The sequence below is a fragment of the Hemiscyllium ocellatum genome, chromosome 37 (genome assembly GCF_020745735.1).
Source record: "Hemiscyllium ocellatum isolate sHemOce1 chromosome 37, sHemOce1.pat.X.cur, whole genome shotgun sequence".
In the NCBI taxonomy this organism is placed as follows: domain Eukaryota; kingdom Metazoa; phylum Chordata; class Chondrichthyes; order Orectolobiformes; family Hemiscylliidae; genus Hemiscyllium; species Hemiscyllium ocellatum.
Genome location: NC_083437.1, coordinates 44125722 through 44148321, shown reverse-complemented (window position 1 = coordinate 44148321; position 22600 = coordinate 44125722). Strand labels below are relative to the sequence as shown.

Below are 22600 nucleotides of genomic sequence, written 5' to 3'. Positions count from 1 at the left end.
TTTCTGTCTCGCTCGCTTTTTCTGTCTGTCTTTCGCTTTTTTTGTCTCTCTCGCTCGTTTTTCTGTCTCGCTCGTTTTTTCTGTCTCGCTCGCTTTTTCTGTCTCGCTCGTTTTTTCTGTCTCGCTCGCTTTTTCTGTCTGTCTTTCGCTTTTTTTGTCTCTCTCGCTCGTTTTTTCTGTCTCGCTCGTTTTTTCTGTCTCGCTCGTTTTTCTGTCTCGCTCGTTTTTCTGTCTCGCTCGCTTTTTCTGTCTCGCTCGTTTTTTCTGTCTCGCTCGTTTTTTCTGTCTCGCTCGTTTTTCTGCCTCACTCGCTCGTTTTTTCTGTCTCGCTCGTTTTTTCTGTCTCGCTCGTTTTTTCTGTCTCGCTCGTTTTTCTGTCTCGCTCGCTTTTTCTGTCTCGCTCGCTTCTTCTGTCTCGCTCGCTTTTTCTGTCTGTCTCTCGCTTCTTCTGTCTCGCTCACTTTTTCTGTCTGTCTCTCGCTTCTTCTGTCTCGCTCGCTCGTTTTTTCTGTCTCGCTCGTTTTTTCTGTCTCGCTCGCTTTTCTGTCTCGCTCGCTTTTCTGTCTGTCTCTCGCTTTTTTTCTCTCTCTCGCTCACTTTTTCTGTCTCGCTCGCTTTTTCTGTCTCGCTCGCTTTTTCTGTCGGTCTCTCGCTTTTTTTTCTCTCTTGCTCGCTTCTTCCGTCTCGCTCGCTTCTTCCGTCTCGCTCGCTTCTTCCGTCTCGCTCGCTTCTTCTCTCTCGCTCGCTTTTTCTGTCTGTCTCTCGCTCGCTTTTTCTCTCTCTCGCTCGCTTTTTCTCTCTGTCTCGCTCGCTTTTTCTGTCTCGCTCGCTTTTTCTGTCTGTCTCTTGCTTTTTTTCTCTCTCTTGCTCGTTTTTTCTGTCTCGCTCGCTTTTTCTGTCTGTCTCTCGCTCCCTTTTTCTGTCTGTCTCTCGCTCGCTTTTTCTGTCTGTCTCTCGCTTTTTTTCTCTCTCTCGCTCGCTTTTTCTGTCTCGCTCGCTTTTTCTCTCTCGCTCGCTTTTTCTCTCTCGCTCGCTTTTTCTCTCTCGCTCGCTTTTTCTGTCTCACTTGCTTCTTCTGTCTGTCTCTCGCTTTTTTTCTCTCTCTCGCTTGCTTTTTCTCTCGCTCGCTTTTTCTGTCTTGCTCGCTTTTTCTGTCTCACTTGCTTCTTCTGTCTGTCTCTCGCTTTTTTTTCTCTCTTGCTCGCTTCTTCCGTCTCGCTCGCTTCTTCCGTCTCGCTCGCTTCTTCCGTCTCGCTCGCTTTTTCTCTCTCGCTCGCTTTTTCTCTCGCGCTCGCTTTTTCTGTCTGTCTCTCGCTTTTTCTCTCTCTCGCTCGCTTTTTCTCTCTGTCTCGCTCGCTTTTTCTGTCTCGCTCGCTTTTTCTGTCTCGCTCGCTTTTTCTGTCTGTCTCTTGCTTTTTTTCTCTCTCTTGCCCGTTTTTTCTGTCTCGCTCGCTTTTTCTCTCTCGCTCGCTTTTTCTCTCTCGCTCGCTTTTTCTCTCTCGCTCGCTTTTTCTGTCTCACTTGCTTCTTCTGTCTGTCTCTCGCTTTTTTTCTCTCTCTCGCTCGCTTTTTCTCTCTGTCTCGCTCGCTTTTTCTGTCTCGCTCGCTTTTTCTGTCTCGCTCGCTTTTTCTGTCTCGCTTGCTTTTTCTGTCTATCTCTCGCTTTTTTTTCTCTCTTGCTCGCTTCTTCCGTCTCGCTCGCTTCTTCCGTCTCGCTCGCTTCTTCCGTCTCGCTCGCTTCTTCCGTCTCGCTCGCTTTTTCTCTCTCGCTCGCTTTTTCTCTCGCGCTCGCTTTTTCTGTCTGTCTCTCGCTTTTTCTCTCTCTCGCTCGCTTTTTCTCTCTGTCTCGCTCGCTTTTTCTGTCTCGCTCGCTTTTTCTGTCTCGCTCGCTTTTTCTGTCTCGCTCGCTTTTTCTGTCTGTCTCTTGCTTTTTTTCTCTCTCTTGCCCGTTTTTTCTGTCTCGCTCGCTTTTTCTCTCTCGCTTGCTTTTTCTGTCTCGCTCGCTTTTTCTGTCTGTCTCTTGCTTTTTTTCTCTCTCTTGCTCATTTTTTCTGTCTCGCTCGCTTTTTCTGTCTGTCTCTTGCTTTTTTTCTCTCTCTTGCTCGTTTTTTCTGTCTCGCTCGCTTTTTCTCTCTCGCTTGCTTTTTCTGTCTCGCTCGCTTTTTCTGTCTGTCTCTTGCTTTTTTTCTCTCTCTTGCTCATTTTTTCTGTCTCGCTCGCTTTTTCTGTCTCTCGCTTTTTTTCTCTCTCTTGCTTGCTTTTTCTCTTGCTCGCTTTTTCTGTCTTGCTCGCTTTTTCTGTCTTGCTCGCTTTTTCTGTCTCGCTCGCTTTTTCTGTCTCTCGCTTTTTTTGTCTCGCTCGTCTTTTCTGTCTCGCTTGTTTTTTCTGTCTGTCTCGCTCGCTTTTTTTCTCTCTCTCGCTCGCTTTTTTTCTCTCTCTCGCTCGCTTTTTCTGTCTGTCTCTCGCTTTTTCTCTCGCTCGCATTTTCACTCTCTCGCTCGCTTTTTCTGTCTCTCTCTTGCTCGCTTTTTCTCTTGCGCTCGCTTTTTCTGTCTGTCTCTCGCTTTTTTTTGCTCTCGCTCGCTTTTTCGCGCTCTCGCTTTTTTTCTCGCCTTTTCTCTCTCGCTTGCTTTTGTGTTCTCGCTTGCTTTTTCTCTCCCTCACTTTTTCTGTCTCTCTCTTGCTCGCTTTTTCTCTCGCTCTGTCTCGCTTTTTCTCTCTCGCTTTTGCTCTCTCTCTCGCATTTTCTCTCCCGCGCTCGCCTTTTCTCTCGCGCTCTCGCTTTTTCTCTCTAGCTTGCTTTTTCTCCCTCTCGTTGTTCGCTTTTTCTCTCTCGCTTTTTCTTCCTCTTTTTCTCTCATGTTCGCTTTTTCTCTCGTGCTTGCTTTTTCTCTCTCGTGCTCGCTTTTTCTCTCGCTCACTCTTTGTCTCTTGCTCGCTTTTTCTCTCTCGTGCTCGCTTTTTCTCTCGCTCGTTCGCTTTTTCGCTTGCCCGCTTTTTCTCTCGCTCACTCTCCTTTTTTTCTCTCTCTCGCTTTTTCTCGGGCACGCTTTCTCTCGCTCGCTTTTTCTCTCTCGCTTTTTTGCCCTTTCTCGCTTTTTCTGTCGCTCGCTCGCTTTTTCTCTCGCTCTCTCTCTCTCGTGCTTGCTTTTTCTCTTGCTCGCTTTTTCTCCTCGTTTTTCGCTCGCTCACTTTTTTTCTCGCGCTTTTCTTGTCACACTCTCTCTCTTTCTCTCTTGCTGTCTCTCTCTTGCTTTTTCTGTCTGTGTGCGTCTCTCGCTTTTCTCTCTTTCTCGCTTTTTCTCTCTCTCGCGCCTTTTCTGTCTGTCTCTCGCTTTCTGTCTCTCTCTCTCGCTTTTTCTGTCACTCTCTTTCTCTTGCTTTTTCTGTCTGTCTGTCTCTCTCGCTTTTTCTGTCACTCTCTCGTTTTTTTCTTTCTCTCTTTTTCTCTCTCGTTTTTTCTATCTGTCTCTCTTGCTTTTTCTGTCTCTCTCGCTTGTTCTGTCACACTCTCACACTTTTTCTTTCTCTCTCGCATTTTCTCACTCTCTCTCTTTTTCTGTCTGTCTCTTTCGTTTGCTTTTTCTGTCTCTCTCGCTGTCTCGCTTTTTCTGTCTGTGTGTGTCTCTCTCTCTCTTGCTTTTTCTGTCTCTCTCGCTTTGTCTCGCTCACTTTTTCTGTCTCGCTCGCTTTTTCTGTCTCGCTCGCTTTTTCTGTCTCGCTCGCTCGCTTTTTCTCTCGCTCGCTTTTTCTGTCTCGCTCGTTTTTCTGTCTCGCTTGTTTTTTCAGTCTGTCTCGCTCGCTTTTTTTCTCTCGCTCGCTTTTTCTGTCTGTCTCGCTCGCTTTTTCTGTCTCGCTCGCTTTTTCTGTCTCGCTCGCTTTTTCACTCGCTCGCTTTTTCTGTCTCACTTGCTTCTTCTGTCTGTCTCTCGCTTTTTTTCTCTCTCTCGCTCGCTTTTTCTGTCTCGCTCGCTTTTTCTGTCTCGCTCGCTTTTTCTGTCTCACTTGCTTCTTCTGTCTGTCTCTCGCTTTTTTTCTCTCTCTCGCTCGCTTTTTCTGTCTCGCTCGCGTTTTCTGTCTCGCTCGCGTTTTCTGTCTCTCGCTCGCTTTTTTTTCTCTCTGTCTCGCTCGCTTTTTCTGTCTGTCTCTCGCTTTTTCTCTCGCTCGCTTTTTCTGTTTCTCTCTCTTGCTTTTTCTGTCACACTCTCACACTTTTTCTTTCTCTCTCTTTTTCTGTCTGTCTCTTTCGTTTGCTTTTTCTGTCTCTCTCGCTGTCTTGCTTTTTCTGTCTGTGTGTGTCTCTCTCTCTCTTGCTTTTTCTGTCTCTCTCGCTTTGTCTCGCTCGCTTTTTCTGTCTCGCTCGCTTTTTCTGTCTCGCTCGCTTTTCTGTCTCGCTTTTTTTCTGTCTGTCTCGCTCGCTTTTTCTGTCTGTCTCTCGCTTTTTCTCTCGCTCGCTTTTTCTGTCTCGCTCGCTTTTCTGTCTCGCTTGTTTTTTCAGTCTCTCTCGCTCGCTTTTTTTCTCTCGCTCGCTTTTTCTGTCTCGCTCGCTTTTTCTCTCGCTCGCTTTTTCTGTCTCACTTGCTTCTTCTGTCTGTCTCTCGCTTTTTTTCTCTCTCTCGCTCGCTTTTTCTGTCTGTCTCTCGCTTTTTCTCTCGCTCGCTTTTTCTGTCTCGCTCGCTTTTTCTGTCTCGCTTGTTTTTTCAGTCTGTCTCGCTCGCTTTTTCTGTCTGTCTCTCGCTTTTTCTCTCGCTCGCTTTTTCTGTCTCGCTCGCTTTTTCTGTCTCACTTGCTTCTTCTGTCTGTCTCGCTCGCTTTTTTTCTCTCTCTCTCGCTCGCTTTTTCTGTCTCGCTCGCTTTTTCTCTCTCTCTCGCTCGCTTTTTCTGTCTCACTTGCTTCTTCTGTCTGTCTCTCGCTTTTTTTCTCTCTCTCGCTCGCTTTTTCTGTCTCGCTCGCTTTTTCTGTCTCGCTCGCTTTTTCTGTCTCGCTTGTTTTTTCAGTCTGTCTCGCTCGCTTTATTTCTCTCTCTCGCTCGCTTTTTCTGTCTGTCTCTCGCTTTTTCTCTCGCTCGCTTTTTCTGTCTCGCTTGCTTTTTCTGTCTCACTTGCTTCTTCTGTCTGTCTCGCTCGCTTTTTTTCTCTCTCTCTCGCTCGCTTTTTCTGTCTCGCTCGCTTTTTCTGTCTCACTTGCTTCTTCTGTCTGTCTCTCGCTTTTTTTCTCTCTCTCGCTCGCTTTTCTGTCTCGCTCGCTTTTTCTGTCTCGCTCGCTTTTTCTGTCTCGCTCGCTTTTTCTGTCTCGCTCGCTTTTTCTGTCTCGCTTGTTTTTTCTCTCTCTCGCTCGCTTTTTCTGTCTCGCTCGCTTTTTCTGTCTCGCTCGCTTTTTCTGTCTCGCTTGTTTTTTCTCTCTCTCGCTCGCTTTTTCTGTCTCACTTGCTTCTTCTGTCTGTCTCTCGCTTTTTTTCTCTCTCTCGCTCGCTTTTTCTGTCTCGCTCGCTTTTTCTGTCTCGCTCGCTTTTTCTGTCTCGCTTGTTTTTTCTCTCTCTCGCTCGCTTTTTCTGTCTCACTTGCTTCTTCTGTCTGTCTCTCGCTTTTTTTCTCTCTCTCGCTCGCTTTTTCTGTCTCGCTCGCTTTTCTGTCTCGCTTGTTTTTTCAGTCTGTCTCGCTCGCTTTTTCTGTCTCGCTCGCTTTTTCTGTCTCGCTCGCTTTTTCTGTCTCGCTCGCTTTTTCTGTCTCGCTTGTTTTTTCTCTCTCTCGCTCGCTTTTTCTGTCTCACTTGCTTCTTCTGTCTGTCTCTCGCTTTTTTTTCTCTCTCTCGCTCGCTTTTTCTGTCTCGCTCGCTTTTTCTGTCTCGCTTGTTTTTTCTCTCTCTCGCTCGCTTTTTCTGTCTCACTTGCTTCTTCTGTCTGTCTCGCTTTTTTTCTCTCTCTCGCTCGCTTTTTCTGTCTCGCTCGCTTTTTCTGTCTGTGTCTCGCTTTTTCTCTCGCTCGCTTTTTCTCTCGCTCGCTTTTTCTGTCTCGCTCGCTTTTTCTGTCTCACTTGCTTCTTCTGTCTGTCTCGCTCGCTTTTTTTTCTCTCTCTCGCTCGCTTTTTCTGTCTCGCTCGCTTTTTCTGTCTCGCTCGTTTTTTCAGTCTGTCTCGCTCGCTTTTTCTGTCTCGCTCGCTTTTTCTGTCTCGCTCGCTTTTTCTGTCTGTCTCTCACTTTTTTCTCTCGCTTTTTCTGTCTCGCTCGCTTTTTCTGTCTCACTTGCTTCTTCTGTCTGTCTCGCTCGCTTTTTTTTCTCTCTCTGGCTTGCTTTTTCTGTCTCGCTCGCTTTTTCTGTCTCGCTCGCTTTTTCTGTCTCGCTCGCTTTTTCTGTCTGTCTCTCTTGCTTTTTTTCTCTCTCTTGCTCGCTTTTTCTGTCTTGCTCGCTTTTTCTCTCGCTCGCTTTTTCTCTCTCGCTCGCTTTTTCTGTCTCTCTTGCTCGCTTTTTCTCTGTCGCTTTTGCGCTCTCTCGCTCGCTTTTTCTGTCTCTCTCTTGCTCTCTTTTTCTCTCGCTCTTCGCTTTTTCTCTCTCACTTGCTTTTTCTCGCTTGCTTTTTCTCTCACTCGCTGACTTTTTCTGTCTCTCTCGCTCGCTTTTTCTCTCTCGCTTTTGCGCTCTCTCGCTCGCTTTTTCTGTCTCACTTGCTTCTTCTGTCTGTCTCGCTCGCTTTTTTTTCTCTCTCTCGCTCGCTTTTTCTGTCTCGCTCGCTTTTTCTGTCTCGCTCGTTTTTTCAGTCTGTCTCGCTCGCTTTTTCTGTCTCGCTCGCTTTTTCTGTCTCGCTCGCTTTTTCTGTCTGTCTCTCACTTTTTCTCTCGCTTTTTCTGTCTCGCTCGCTTTTTCTGTCTCACTTGCTTCTTCTGTCTGTCTCGCTCGCTTTTTTTTCTCTCTCTGGCTTGCTTTTTCTGTCTCGCTCGCTTTTTCTGTCTCGCTCGCTTTTTCTCTCTCGCTCGCTTTTTCTGTCTCTCTTGCTCGCTTTTTCTCTGTCGCTTTTGCGCTCTCTCGCTCGCTTTTTCTGTCTCTCTCTTGCTCTCTTTTTCTCTCGCTCTTCGCTTTTTCTCTCTCACTTGCTTTTTCTCGCTTGCTTTTTCTCTCACTCGCTGACTTTTTCTGTCTCTCTCGCTCGCTTTTTCTCTCTCGCTTTTGCGCTCTCTCGCTCGCTTTTTCTGTCTGTCTCTCTTGCTTTTTTTCGCTTTCGCTCGCTTTTTCGCGCTTGCTCGCTTTTTCGTGCTCTCGCTTTTTTTCTCGCCTTTTCTGTCTCTCTCGCTTGCTTTTGTTCTCTCGCTTGCTTTTGCTCTCCCTCACTTTTTCTGTCTCTCTCTTGCTCGCTTTTTCTCTCGCTCTGTCTCGCTTTTTCTCTCTCGCTTTTGCTCTCTCTCTCGCATTTTCTCTCCCGCGCTCGCCTTTTCTCTCGCGCTCTCGCTTTTTCTCTCTCGCTTGCTTTTTCTCCCTCTTTCTCTCTCGTTTGCTTTTTCTCTCTCGCTCGCTTTTTCTCTCGTGTTCGCTTTTTCTCTCGTGTTTGCTTTTTCTGTCTCTCGCTCGCTTTTTCTCCCGCTCACTCTTTGTCTCTCGCTCGCTTTTTCTCTCTCGTGCTCGCTTTTTCTCTCGCTCACTCTCCTTTTTTTCTCTCTCTCGCTTTTTCTCTCTCGCTTTTTTGCCCTTTCTCGCTTTTTCTGTTGCTCGCTCGCTTTTTCTCTCGCTCTCTCTCTCTTGCTTGCTTTTACCGTTGCTCGCTTTTTCTCCTGCTCGCTTTTTCGCTTGCTCACTTTTTCTCTCGCGCTTTTCTTGTCACACTCTCTCTCTCTTGCTGTCTCTCTTGCTTTTTCTGTCTGTGTGCGTCTCTCACTTTTCTCTCTTTCTCGCTTTTTCTCTGTCTCGCGCCTTTTCTGTCTGTCTCTCGCTTTCTGTCTCTCTCTCTCGCTTTTTCTGTCACTCTCTTTCTCTTGCTTTTTCTGTCTGTCTCTCTCTCGCTTTTTCTGTCACTTTCTCGTTTTTTTCTTTCTCTCTTTTTCTCTCTCGTTTTTTCTATCTGTCTCTCTTGCTTTTTCTGTCTCTCTCGCTTTTTCTGTTTCTCTGTCTTGCTTTTTGTGTCACACTCTCACACTTTCTTTCTCTCTCGCATTTTCTCTCTCTCTCTCTCTTTTTCTGTCTGTCTCTTTCTTTTGCTTTTTCTGTCTCTCTCGCTGTCTCGCTTTTTCTGTCTGTGTCTCTCTCTCTCTCTCTCTTGCTTTTTCTGTCTCTCTCGCTTGTGCTCTCTCACTTTTTCTGTCTCACTCTTGCTCGCTTTTTCTGTCTCGCACGCTCTCGCTATTTCTCGCTCTCGCTATTTCTCTCTCGCTCGCTCGCTATTTCTCGCTCGCTCGCTTTTTCTCTCGCTTTTTCTCCCTCTTTTTCTCTCTTCGCTTTTTCTCTCGTTCGCTTTTTTTCTCACTCGCTCGCTTTTTCTGTCTCTCGCTCGCTTTTTCTGTCTTTCGCTCACTCTTGCTCGCTTGCCTTTTCTCTCTCGCGCTTGCCTTTTCTCTCGCTCTCTCGCTTTCTCTCTCTCGTTCGCTTTCTCTCTCTCGCTGTTTCTTTCTCTCTCTCTCTCTCTCTCTCTCTCTCGCTCGCTATTTCTGTCGCACGCTCACTTTTTCTCTCTCTCTCGCTCGCTTTTTCTCCCTCCTTTTTTCTCTCGTGTTCGCTTTTTCTCTCTCGCTTTTTCTCCCTCTTTTTCTCTCGTGTTCGCTGTGTCGCTCGCTTTTTCTGTCTCACGCTTTCTCTCGCTCACTTTCTCGTTCTCTCGCTTTTTCTCTCACTCGCCTTTTTTTCTCTCTTTAGCTCGCTTTTTCTCTCGCTGTTTCCTTTTCTCTCTCGCTCGCTATTTCTATCACTCGCTTTTTCTCTCTCTCGCTGTATTTTTTCTCTCGCTTTTTCGCTCTTTCTCGCTTTTTCTGTCGCTCGCTCGCTTTTTGTCTCATGTTCCCTTTTCTCTCGCTTGCTTTTTTACTTTCACGCTCGTTTTGTCTGTCTCTCGCTCGCTTTTTTTTCTGTCTGTCTGGCTTGCTTTTTCACTCACTTGCTTTTTCTCTCTCTCGCCTTTTCTCTCTCGTGCTCACTTTTTCTCTCGCTCGTTCGCTTTTTCACTTGCCCGCTTTTTCTCTCGCTCACTCTCCTTTTTTTCTCTCTCTCGCTTTTTCTCTGGCACGCTTTCTCTCGCTTGCTTTTTCTCTCTCGCTTTTTTGCCCTTTCTTGCTTTTTCTGTCGCTCGCTCGCTTTTTCTCTCGCTCGCTTTCTCTCGCGCTCGCTTTTTCTCCTGCTCGCTTTTTCTCTTGCTTGCTTTTTCTCACTTGCTTTTTCTCTCACTTTTCCTGTCACGCGCTCTCTCTCTTGCTTTTTCTGTATCTCTCTCTCTCTTGCTTTTTCTGTCTGTCTGCGTCTCTCGCTTTTTCTCTCTCTCGCTTCCCCCCCCGCGCCTTTTCTGTCTCTCTCGTTTTCTCTCTCTCTCTCTCTCGCTTTTTCTGTCTCTCGTTTTTTCGTTCTCTCTCTTTTTCTCTCTCTTTTTTTCTATCTGTCTCTCTCTTGCTTTTTTTGTCACACTCTCGCTTTCTCTCTCTCTCTCTCTTTCTCTTGCTCTCTCTCTCTCTTGCTTTCTCGCGCTCTCCCCCTCGCGCTCTCCCCCTCGCGCTCTCCCCCTCGCGCTCTCCCCCTCGCGCTCTCCCCCTCGCGCTCTCGCGCCCTCGCGCTCTCCCCCTCGCGCTCTCCCCCTCGCGCGCTCCCCCTCGCGCTCTCCCCCTCGCGCTCTCCCCCTCGCGCTCTCCCTCGCTCCCCCTCCCTGACTCGCTCCCTCGCCCCCTCTCTCCCTCTTGCTTTTTCTCTCTCTCTCTTTCCCTCTCTCTCTCTCTCCCTCTCTCTCTCATTGATTTTGTCTGTCTCTCTCTCTCGCTGTTATTGTGTCTCTCTCTCTCTCTCGCAGTTTTTGTGTGTCTCTCACTTTTTCTCTCCCTCGCTCGCTTTCTGACTCACTCGTTTTTCTGTCTGACTCGCTCGCTTTTTCTGTCATGCTCTCTTTTTCTGTCAGACTCGCTCGCTTTTTCTCTCTCTGTCTACACCTTTTTTCTCTCTCTCGCTCGCTTTTTCGCTCTCTCTCGCATTTTCTTGCTTGATCTTTCTGTTGCTCTTTTTCTCTCTCGCTCGCTTTTTCTCTCCCTCTCTCGCTTGTTTTTTCTCTCCCTCTCGCTCGCTCATTTTTTCTGTCACGCTTTTTCTCTCGCTCGCTTTTCCTCACTCACTCGCTTTCTCGCTCATTCGCTTTCGGTCGCGCTCTCGTTGTGTCGCGCGCTCTCTCGCTTTTTCTCTCTCTGTGTCTCTCTCTCTCTCTTGCTTTTTCTGTCTCTCTCTCGCTTTCTCTCTTTTTCGTTTTCTCTCACTCTCGCTTTTTCACGTTCGCTCTCTCGCTTTGTCTCACGCGCTCTTGATCTTTCTCTCTCTCTCTCGCTGTTTTTGTACCCCTCTCTCTCACTGTTTTTGTCTCTCTCTCTCGCTCGCTGTTTTTGTACCCCTCTCTCGCTGTTTTTGTCTCTCTCTCGCTGTTCTTGTGTCTGTCTCTCTCTCTCTCTCTCTCTCTCTTGCTGGTTTTGTCTCTCTCGCTCTCTCTTGCTGTTTTTGTCCCCCTCTCATTTTTGTGTGTGTGTCTCTCTCTCGCTGTTCTTGTCTCTCTCTCTCTGTCTCGCTGATTTTGTCTCCCCCCTCTCTCTTTCTCTCTTTCTTTCTCTCTCTCTCTCGCTGTTTTTGTGTCCTCTCTCTCTCGCGTGCTCTCGCTGTTTTTGTCGCGCTCTGTCTCTCTCTCGCTGTTTTTGTCTCTCTTTCTCTCTCTCTCGCTGTTCTTGTCTCTCTCTCTCTCTCTTTTGCTGGTTTTCTTTCTCTCTCTCGCTGTTTTTGTCTGTCTGTCTCTCTCTCTCTCTCTCTCGCTGTTTTTGTGTCCTCTCTCGCTGTTTTTGTCACGCTCTGTCTCTCTCTCTCGCTGTTCTTGTCTCTCTCTCTCTCTCTCTTTTGCTGGTTTTCTTTCTCTCTCTCGCTGTTTTTGTCTGTCTGTCTCTCTCTCTCTCTCTCTCGCTGTTTTTGTGTCCTCTCTCGCTGTTTTTGTCACGCTCTGTCTCTCTCTCTCGCTGTTTTTATCTCTTTCCCTCTCTAACTGTTTTTATCTCTCTCTTTCTCTCTCTCTGTCTCGCTGATTTTGTGTCTCTCTCTCTCTCTTTCGCTGCTTTTGTGTATGTGTCTCTCTCTCTCTCTCACTGTTTTTGTGTGTCTCTCTCTCTCTCACGTACTCTCGCTGTTTTTGTCGCGCTCTGTCTCTCTCTCGCTGTTTTTGTCTCTCTCTTTCCCTCTCTCTCTCTCTCTCGCTGTTCTTGTCTCTCTCTCTCTTTTGCTGGTTTTCTTTCTCTCTCTCGCTGTTTTTGTGCCCCTCTCTCTCGCTGTTTTTGTCTGTCTCTCTCTCTCTCTCGCTGTTTTTGTGTCCTCTCTCGCTGTTTTTGTCACGCTCTGTCTCTCTCGCTGTTTTTGTCTCTTTCCCTCTATAACTGTTTTTATCTCTCTCTCTCGCTGCTTTTGTGTGTGTGTGTCTCTCTCTCTCTCTCACTGTTTTTGTGTCCCCCTCTCTCACGTACTCTCGCTGTTTTTGTCGCGCTCTCTCTCTCTCGCTGTTTTTGTTGCGCCGTCTCTCTCTCTTGCTGTTTTTGTCTGTCTCTCTTTCACTGTTTTTCTCTCTCTCTCTCTCGCTCTCGCTTTTTTGTCTCTCTCTCGCTGTTTTTGTGTCCTCGCTCTTGATGTTTTTGTGTGTGGGTGTCTCTCTCTCTCTCTTTCGCTGTCTTTTTGTGTGTGTCTCTCACGCGCTCTCGCTGTTTTTGTCTGCCTCTCTCGCTTTTTCTCTCCCTTGCTCGCGTTCTCTCTCGCTCGCCTTTTCTCTCGCTGGCTTTCTCTCATGCGCTCTCTTTTTCTGTCGCTTGCTTTCTCTGTCTCCATTTTTTCTCTCTCTGTCTCCACTTTCTCTCTCTCTCTCTCTCTCGCTTTTTTTTGTCTCTCGCTATCGCTCGCTGTTTTTGTCTCTCGCGCGCGCTCTCGCTTTTTTGTCTCTCTCACTGTTTTTGTCTCTCTCTCCCTCTCTCCCTCTCCCCCTGTTTTTGTCTCTCTCTCTCTCTCGCGCAGGTTTTGTCTCTCGCGCTCTCTCTCGCTTTTTTTGTCTCTCTCACTGTGTTTGTCTCTCTCTCTCTCTCTCTCTCGCTGTGTTTGTCTCTCTCTCACTGTGTTTGTCTCTCGCTTGCTGTTTTTGCCTCGCTCGCTGTTTTTGGCTCTCTCTCTCTCTCTCTCTCACTGTTCTTGTCTGTCTCTCTCTCTCACTCTCTCTCACTCTCTCTCTCTCTCTCTCGATGTTTTTGTCTCTCTCGTTGTTTTCGTCTCTCTCTCTCCCTCTCTATCTCGCTGATTTTGTCTCGCGCTCTCACTGTTTTTCTCTCTCTCTCTTTCGCTATTTTTATCTCTCTCTCGCTGTTTTTGTCTGTCTATCTCTCTCTCTCGCTGTGTTTGTCTCTTTCTCTCTTGCTGTTTTTGTCCCCCTCTCTCTCGCTGTTTTTGTCTGTCTATCTCTCTCTCTCTTGCTGTTTTTGTCCCCCTCTCTCTCGCTGTTTTTGTCCCCCCCTCGCTGTTTTTGTCTCTCTCTCTCTCTCTCTCTCGCTGTTTTTGTGTGTGTCTCTCTCTCGCTGTGTTTGTCTGAATCTCTCTCTCTCGCTGTTTTTGTCCCTCTCTCTCTCTCTCTCTCTCTCTCTCTCTCGGTTTTTGTGTCTGTCTCTCTCTCTCTCTCGCTGTGTTTGTCTGAATCTCTCTCTGTCTCGCTGTTTTTGTCTCTCTTTCTCTCGCTGTTTTTGTCTCTCTCTCTCTCTCTCTCCCTCTCTCTCTTGCTGTTTTTGTCACCCTCTCTCTCTCTCGCTGTTTATGTCTCTCGCGCGCTCTCTCGCTGTTTTTGTGTCTCTCTCTCTCTCTCTCTCTCGGTGTTTGTCTGAATCTCTCTCTCCCTCTCTCGCTCTTGCTGTTTTTGTGTGTCTGTCTGTCTGTCTGTCTGTCTCTCTCTCTCTCTCTCTCTGTGTTTTTGTCTCTCTCTCTCCCTTTCTCTCACTGTTTTTGTCTCTCTCTCTCTCCCTCTCTCTCTCTCTCGCTGTTTTTGTCACCCTCTCTCTCGCTGTGTTTGTCTGTCTCTCTCGCTGTTTTTGTGTCTCTCTCTCTCTCGCTGTTTTTGTCTTTCTCTCTCGCTGTTTTTGTGTCTCTCTCTCTCTCGCTGTTTTTGTCTTTCTCTCTCCCTCTCTCCCTTGCTGTTTTTGTCTCTCTCTCTCGCGCTGTTTTTGGGTCTCGCTCTCTTGCTGTTTTTGTGTCTCTCTCTCTCTCGCTGTTTTTATCTCTCTCTCTCTCTCTCTCACACTCTCTCTCTCGCTGTTTTTGTCTCTCTCTTTCTCTCTCTCTCGCATTTTCTATCTCTCTCTCTCGCGTGCTTTTTCTGTCTGTCTCTCTTGCTTTGTCTTTCTGTCTGTCGCTTTTTCTGCCTGTCGCTCTCTTGCTTTTTCTATTTGTCTGTGTATCTCTCTCTCGCTCGCTTTTTCTCTGTCTCTCGCTGGATGGTGGTTTTGAAGTGAAATGCTCCTTCCTTCCAGATCCTGAATGAATGTTTGTATTTCTGCAACAAACTAAGCATTTGTGATCTTGAAATATTTGCAAAGCCAGCCCCTGAATCTCCAGCCAGTGTGAACACTGCCCTGGCTAATCACCTCTCCTGTGCTTCTGGCACGAAGGTATACAAATGTTTTTGTTCTTATCAGTGATGGTCTTGGTGTGGAGTGAGAGCTGGATTCCTGAGCGGGAAACGAAAGCTGCTCGCAGTCCTTTCCTGCTGACCCTCTCTCAGCCAAGGATGAAACCTGTCAACATTGAACAAAGGGTTTGGGGCACTTCATGAGAGTTGATTTGTTTAATTTGATGAATTCCCATTCATCAGCCTAACGTACGTGTGTGTGTGTGTGTATGGCCCAGTATAAGGCAATCACTATGGTTACCAGCTGTGACCTGTGACCTCTAGCTGAATATTTAGCTCTCGCTGGTGCCCTTCTGAAGCAGTGTGCCATTGGGTAGAGCTGCGTCACACTGATTAAATACCTAAATATTGTGAGCATATTTTTCACTTGGTGAAGATCCAGTTTTGAAGGGTTTGATTTGTGCTTTCTCTCTTTAAGATCATATTCCTGCTTTTGTTTGATTTGTCTAAGGGTAGGCGGTGTTCAGTTCAGAGGTCAGTAAGTGTTTTCAGTCTCTCTCTCTCTCTCTCTCTCTCTCTCTCTCTACCCCCCCACTCACTCGCTCCATGTTCGGTCTCCTGGTTACAGCGCTAAGGCTTGTGCAGCTCAGCCACTCTGACACAAAGGAAAATGCTTGACTCATTGTGGCACAGCAGATTTCCATTTGAGTTTACTCTCTGAAGCAGCTGCAGATTTTCCCTGCAATAATCAGCCGCAGCTTTTGAGGTAGGGCTGAGATTTCTGCTTAAATTCTGGTCTTTGTGAGTACAATCTCACACTGAGACCAGTAACTGCAAATAGGTAGGAAAGTGCCTGTTAGTGTTCAGTGAGGCTGCAGAGAGTTCTCACACCAGGCTCTTTGAGATTTCAACACGACCAGTTTGTTTGTGCTGTTGAAGTGTATATTGTAAGTAACCCATCTGCATAGCTGTTTTAACCTTCTGTGTTCAGTTGCTGTTTTGTATTACATCTGTCCTTCCTGGAAAGGATGGTGAACTATTGAGAGTTGCAGGTACTGCATTCAGTAGTGCTCATTGTTGAAAGCATGTGTAGCTGCTGTTTATTAATTGGGAATGTTTCTGAAGAAAAGAATTCTTACAATAAAATCTGTTTCTCCACAATCTAATCAGGAATGAGAGCGAGCCTCCTACAAACTGTGAAAATGAATACTCTGGTTAGTGGGTAGCACGGAGCAGAAATGACCATTTATTTTTGGTCTTTGTTTAGTATTGTGTTACAGCTCATAACAAGGGGACGGTGAAGGATCACTTGGCAAATAATCCTGCCTGCTTGCATCTGTTGGGAGACTGGAGCTTGATGGTTTTTAATGGGGTCACATTTTGATTTAAAGTGATAGTAACCAGCTGCCGAACAATGCTTAAACGTGAGCTGGGTCGTTGTTTTGTGTTTGTGTGAGCGTTTCGTGAGGAGTTAGTTCCATGTGCTGGTGAATGCCTCCTTCCATTAATCTGTGAGGAGCTGGGATTTGATTTGCTCCGAAGGTCAGTCCGAATGTGTCGCACTCTGCCGGTTATGGATAGAATTCTGTCTTGGCGAGGAATTTAGCATCACTTTTTCTGAAGAACTTTAGAATTGTTGATCCTCACTTGGCACTGTCTCTGTTTGCAATTCAGCTCAATCCTGGGCTAACTGTTTCTAGAGTCCAGGTAGGTCTCAGACTCTGAGCGGAGGGGGATGTGGCTTGCGAAATAAAGATCTACAGTTAGCTCCTTGCTCCTTATGGGACACTCTCCCCACATTGTTAATTTGCCTTAGTCAAATATCTAGGGAGGGCCTTCTTTTTGTACCTGACGCTGAGTGTTGTATAAATTCTCTTAGCCTGCTTTACCCTCAGCTGCAGAGTGTGCCCAACCCTTCAGTGGGTATTAAAGATCCTGGGGGCACTGATTTGAAGAATAGCAGGGAGTTCTCCACAACTTCCTCATTCAACATCACAGATGTAAGTGGTCGCTACAACACTGCTGCTTGTGGGAGTCGCTGTGCATTTGTCGGCTGTTTAGTTTGACACTACAGAAGCTATTACAATTCAGAAGTGTTTCATTGGCTGTAAATACCCTGTGAGGCCTCCCTGCCCCCACCCCAAAGGTAGTGATAGGCACTATAAAAATGCAACTGTCACTCGTACATTCAGGTAGTTGTTGTGAAGAACAGTCAGCCACACTTCCTGGTGGATATTCATCATTGGGTAAGACTTTGCTAGTGCGGCCTTTTGTAGGAGAATAGCCTGTGAGAATGTTTGGATGGACCACCGGGTTCAAAGTGATGGGTGGAATGCGAACGCTTGTCCCAGAATGGATCTACCCTGGAAATGGAGGGAGATCCTAAAAAAAATTCCACCAAGGTATGACCCTGACAGTTATTGCAATCTCTGTACAGTTCCCGATAACCTGACCGAAGTTCAGCCTGGCTGGGGAAGTAACTGGGGGCAAGAGTAGAGACCAGCCCCCGTGTCCAACTCGTGGAGGGTGGGGAGGGGTGGTGGTTCTGCTGCTTTTGTACAAATACACGGATTCCTCCTAGAAACGTCAGCACACACTCAGGGGACAGGGAACCTCCTCTGGGTACATCAGAGAGACTGACCTGTGAGCCCATGATGCTGACCCAGTTTGGGGAGACTGTAACCATCAACCTCCAGGGTTATCAGACAAAACTCCAGCACACCTGGGACTGAGAGTTCACTCTTGGCATTGGCACAAGTCAGAACAAAGTAGTTTATATCAAGTGTTTGGTTGGTTTGGTTTTGTATTCTTCATCTGTAACATCATCCCCATGCCCACCCAGCACCCTCCCAGCTTACCAACTGCTGAAACCCTAATCTGGCCTTCGTTGGACACGGCTAGTCTCAGCACACTGCTGGCTACACTCTCTTCTGAAACTCTGTTAGCTCCCAGTAAGCTTTGCTGCCCTGTCAATTCTGTGCCCACTCCTCTACACTGGCTTCCAGTCCAGCAATGATTTCTATTAAATCTCTCTAAGCCATGTCTTCAGGTCATTCCTGGATATCCATGATCCCTGTCGTGTAATCTCCTCCGGCTTCTCAATGCTCCAAGATCCCTGTTTCTTTCCTTCCATGTCCTCAGTCTATCATTGCTGCCATTACCGTCTGTGTCTTCAGTTGCCTGAGTCCCAACCTCTGAAATTCCCTCCCTAAATCTGTCTGCCCCTCCATCGCTGTAGACTCTACCTCTTTAACCATGTTTTTTGTTCGTTTGACCTAATGTAATGCTGGGCATCCCCATTTGTTTTATAACGTGCCTGTGACATACATCAGGACATTTTGTTGTTTAAAGGTGTTATCTAAAAAGTGAAGGACTTTGTGAAATATTTGGGGGAGGGTATAGATTTTTGACTCACTGCTTGGGAAGCAACATTTTACTGACAAAGAGGATGATTGTGATTTATAACACAAACAAAGTGTTGGAGAAATACAGCAGAGGGCTGGCAGCATCTACAGACAGAGAAACCGAGTTAATGTTTTAAGTCACGTGACCCTTGATCAGAACCCTGAGGCTTGCTAATTTTCTCTGGCCCTTGCTGTTTCTGTTTTGGATTTCCAGAGTCTGCATCTCTTTGTTTTATGATTGGATTGTGAGGTGGCTTTGATTATTTTTCTCACAAATCTTTGACACAATGAGAAATGTGACCCAATGTGATCTTCACCTTTACTAGAAAGGGTCGCTTGAGGTTTGGTTAGTCTCTGTGATGGTCACTTCATCTAAAAATGCAAAGTTTCTGTGAGTTGTTATGTTTGGCTCGCACATAGGTCACTGCAGTCCCCGGACGGCCATCTGATCACCAGTCCTCGCCCTCAGTAGGAGGCTCAGCACCATGGACACGGTGGAGCTCCCAGCTTTGATCCCTGATCCATGCAGTCTCTCTGATCTCCGACTGGGATCTTGGACATTGAGTATTCCCAAGGCGAACGTGGCCAGCTGAGGGTTCCCAGCCTTGATCACAAACTGTGACCAAAGCCGAAACTGGAAAAATGGGAGGAATCTGATCAGATCACGGGGTTAGCTGAGAACAAGTTTCAGCTTGCAACAACAACAACTTGCATTTAGATGGTATCTTCAATGTATAATCTCCCGCATTGCTTATTAAAGCCTGACAATCCAGACAAATAAGCAAGAGCTCAGTCAGAGAGCTGATGGGAATTGAGAGGGAATGGATCGGAAACAGTTGATTTAATGTCTCTTATGCTAGAGTCTCCCAGGAGAGCAGTGTTCTGAACTTTGGCTCCTGTGTCCTGACCCAGATTCCCAGGTTTGTTGAGCTCTAAGTCCCTGGAATGTGTTAATAGTTGTGGAGGCGTTCCCAGTTTAATGGTCTGAACCAGCTCCTCCCTGTTATTCTGCGTGACTTTGTTCATCCATCTGAGGAGAACAGTGGAGACAAAAATAACCGAGTGATCAGGAGCTATTGGCTGTTTGTTGCAGTGTAGGAGTGAGAGGAGAATACAAACTGGTGGTTGTTGTAAAAGTTGATGCATTTGAAAAGTATTTTAAATCTTTGTCGCAAAGAACCTAAAATGCAGTGTCAGAATTTCTCTGACCATTGGTCACAAAAGTAACCAGAGATATTGATTATTTACTAAGCAAGCCTTCAAGCTTAATTCACAATGCATGCCAAACTGTTAAAACTCAATGGGACAAATGGCCTCTATCTGCCCAAGTGATTCTAAGATGTTAGTTTTCTGCAGGTTTGCAAGATCTTGGATACTCTGCACGTGGGGTTTTGCTTCCTCATCCTGGTAAAGGTTACATCTGCATTAGGAGAAGGTCCAATAGGGTGGACTCCGTTCATTTTTGGGATGAGGGGTATATCCTAGCAGGAAAAGTTTGTCCTTTATCCATGGGAGTTTAGAAGTTGGAGAGGGAAAGTTTACTGAGAGTACTTGATGGGTAAGTGTGGAAGGGGTGTGTCCCCTTTTGTAGATGAGACTGGAACTAGGGACAACGCTTAAGAAAAGGAAGTTGAATATTTTTTGTTCATGGGAAGTGGCTCCACTGAACAGACTGGCCTTTATTGCCCGTCCTTGGTTGCTCTGGAGCAGGTGTGGATGAGAAATATTTTTCCCTTTATTAGAGTAAGAAACTTTCTTTTCAAGAGAGCAGTAAAGGCTGGGTCATTGCATTTACTCCAGGCAGGGTTTAACTAAGAAGGGAATATGGTGGGGGAGGTGGTGGTGGTGGTGGGGGGGGCGGGGGGGGGGGGGGGGGGGAGGGGAAGGCAAGCAGGCGGGGGGGTGGAGGGGGGGAAGGTGAGCGGGCGGGGGGAGGGGGGGAAGCGGTGAGGGGGGGGAAGCGGTGAGGGTGGGGGAAGAAGGCGAGCATGTGATCAGAGCAGCCACAGTTTGGTGGAGCAGACCCGAGGGAGTGAATGGCCTGTTCCTGTAATCGAAGCATTAACACCGCGGTGATACAAACAAAATTCTGGAGGTTTAAAGAAAACAGCAATGCAGAGAAACTGCAGATCTGACAGCACCTTTCGGGGAGAAACTGAGTTAATGTTTCGAGTCCTCTCTGATTTGAAGAGGAGACTTATTGGACTTAAAAGTTGACTCTGCTTTCTCACTGCCAATGCTGCCAGTCCTGAGGAGTTTCTGCAAAACTTTGGTTTTGGTAAAACCATTGTATTTGATATTGAGGAAAATGAGGATTATAGAAGATTTCTCAATGGACTTTGATCAGCATCTTGAGGAATAACAGCTGCTTGGCAGCTGGAGCCCGTGCTCTCTGTTTGTATACATTGACTTTGCTGCTGGAACTGATGTGATTCTCTGTCTCTGTCCTGTGTCCAGGTGATCCAACAAGCTCTCCATCGCCAGCCCAACACTGCCGCTCAGTACCTCCAGCAGATGTATGCTGCCCAACAGCAGCACCTCATGCTGCAAACTGCAGCCTTGCAGCAGCAGCAGCACCTGAGCAGTGCCCAGCTCCAGAGCCTGGCAGCAGTACAGCAGGTAAGCAGCTGGCCCTGTGCTGGTTTCATGTGTTAATAGTGTGCCCGTGCGCTTCATAACGCCTGACGCCCTTTTATACCAACCCGTGGGACTGGCCGTTGTAAAGTTTCCAGAGTCATTTGTGAAATGTGGTTTCCATTCTCTGATCAACTCCCGCACTCCTCCGAATTGGCCAATCACCATAAACGAGAGAAGGTACAGTCCAGGGGCACTGAAACCCGTCAGGATTTCTGTCCTGTTGACTGGCCATTCGAAAGAGTTTGTGAGGATCCAGTTGTACCCAGTTGTGATGGAAGTTAGAGCCAACATTCCAGAGGATCCATCGCCCTAGACAGCAGGACCATCGACTGATTGGCAAAGCAGTGGTAACGATGGCTAATTGTCTTATTAAATAAAGGTTAATGATATGCAGAGAAGACGAGGGAAGGCATTGACTGATTTAAGTACCTTAAGCACCTGGAAAGAGAGTCTGAGTTTTGGTTGGGGAGGAAGCAGGCATTTTTACTGTAAAATTGATTGAGCATTTTGGAAAAGATCAGTGTCGAGTTTCCAATTTCACTATCAGCAGCAGCACAAAGTGCAGCTACCACAGAAGCAGTGATTCCAATCAGGGATACCTGAGGCCTGAATTGGAACAGAGGACTCTGAGTTGTGGGGCTGGAGGAGATTACAGCAATGGGGGGAATCTGTTTAGTGTCGAACCTCTCCAGTCAGAGTGTGTCCACTGCCTGGAAATGCAGAGGGGAAGCAGCTTCAATGAAAGCATTGAGGAGGACATGCCTTCCATTTAATCAATCATCTAATGCACCCGGGAAAAAACAGGAGACTAGCACCAAGTGTCCAGACAACGGGCTGAATGGCCTCCTGCTGCACCGTAATGATTTTGAAATACGAAAGGGATTTGGAAAGGAGTTTAGAATTGCGTTGTTTTATGGGGTGTCAGTGTTCAGTTGATGGGAATGTAAAACAATTCCGATATTGGAGCTTTACAGGAGCTCTGGTTTCTGGAGGGTCAATGATGATTAAAAACAAAAGTTTGTGGGAGGCACTGGAGGGCAGCTGGTGCCCACAAAAATTCATTTTTTCATCTCTTGCTGTGAAAGGATAAAGCATGTTTAAGTGAAGGCAAGGCTTAAATGACAAATGAAACTAAACACTAAAACATATAACCTTCTGACATATAGATTTACTTTGTGTTATTTAAAAGAAATATATTGGATGCAAATGAGGAACAGATCTCTTGATGGAACTTGATAAATTGCTGTTTGCCACATGAACGATCTTGGAGGTGCATGGAATGTAATGCTGTGCAGTCCCAGGAGATGGAAGGGGGAAGAGTGAGGTTTAAATTATTTATCAATGGGCCTGATTGCTTGCTGGAACGCAATTAGGTCCCACAGTTACTTAGTGGCTGGCTTCTGTATTTTACATCAACAGCACAGAAGTTCAATAATTGACAGGGTTGAAATTTTGAGTGGTATTTTCATGTTGAATATTTCTGCTGTTCACCGATTTAAAATAGCTTCAATCTCTCAAAACAGACTCTATCATGTTACTGTAGTGTCAATCAGAGAAACCGAGGCATAAATCCCTTTTGGGATATTGGATTGTTGGAGGTTGGGGTGAATTGTTGTGAGGGATATTAATAGGGGAAGGTGTTTTGGGTTCCAGGTAATGAGAGCACACACTTGAGAAAATTGGTAAAGGAAATCAAGATGGTGAAGATTTTGTATCGTGCAATGAACAGTTGTGAAACAAAAAAAAACAAATTACTGGAAAAACTCAGCAGATCTGGCAGTATCTGTGGAGACTAGTGTTTTGGGTCAAGTGACCCTTCCTCTGAACTCAGCTCGGTAGTTGTGACCAGGAAGGCACCACCTGATGGGGTGGAGACAGCAGATTCAAAACCATATCACAGAGCTGGCACAGGAACCTTGGGCCGAATGGCCTCCTTTGTTGCTGTAAGATTCAACAATGCTACAGTTCTCCATTGAACAGGGCAATGACGTTGCAAATATGGCATCGATCAGGGGTCTGCACAAATTGTCTGAGCATTTCCGATGACAGCCTCTGGTACCAGTTGTTCAACTTGAACGGTCTAAACCTAAGGTTCTAAACCATAATATCAAATATGGAGTATGATAAGCCTGGGGATATTTCCAATTTACAGATAATTGATCTTCTTGCATCTCCATGTTGGCTTTCTCCGGCAGCTGACTGTAGATGAGTCACTTGATGCTGTTGTATAGCCGAGAAAATTCCCAGGTGGGGATCAAAGAGAAAGAGGAAGCTTAAGAGATACAGAAATTTCCGAATAGTTGGAATCGTTTAGCTAACTTTACAAGAATGCAGTCACAACCTCTAATTTGAAGTTATTCAGCAGAGTTGATATGGTAATTGTTCAGAGTGCTACAGGCAGAGTGAGGCCCTTCAGCCCAATGTCTGTACTGGTCAGCCAGCATCTATCTACTCCACTCTAATCCCATTGTTCAGCACTTGCTGCATAAACTGACGGAATGTGGTCAAGTGCTTATCTTCGATGTCTTGAGGGTTCCTGCCTCTACTACCCTTTTCATGCAGTGAGTTTCAGAGAAAGCAGAGTTAATGTTTTGGGTCTGGTGTCCTGGTGAATCTCCTTTGTACCCTCTCTATTATAGTCACAAGCTTCTTATAGTGTGGTGACCAGAACCACTCACCGTATTGCAGCTGTGACCTGACCATCCCGTACTGCTCCATCCACATCTACTGCTTTTGTATTCAGTTCCTTCACTAATAAAAGCAAATACCTG

The 22600-nt window shown here is 46.5% G+C and overlaps 2 protein-coding genes across 4 annotated transcripts in view; one reads left to right on the top strand and one right to left on the bottom strand.

Annotated features, from left to right (window-relative positions):
* Positions 1-14396, bottom strand: part of LOC132833531 (putative uncharacterized protein DDB_G0271982) — a gene marked incomplete at its 3' end in the record, with an annotated part of 63993 nt that extends 49597 nt beyond the window's left edge. Inside the window, exon 1 of the mRNA XM_060851892.1 lies at positions 14388-14396. Coding sequence (XP_060707875.1) covers positions 14388-14396 — 9 coding nt within the window. The remainder of the gene's footprint in view (positions 1-14387) is intronic.
* Positions 1-22600, top strand: part of LOC132833633 (polyhomeotic-like protein 2) — a 470309-nt gene that overhangs the window by 336825 nt on the left and 110884 nt on the right. For all 3 annotated transcript variants that reach the window (XM_060852049.1, XM_060852048.1, XM_060852047.1), the window contains exon 3: positions 19650-19811. In XM_060852049.1, coding sequence (XP_060708032.1) covers positions 19650-19811 — 162 coding nt within the window. The remainder of the gene's footprint in view (positions 1-19649; positions 19812-22600) is intronic.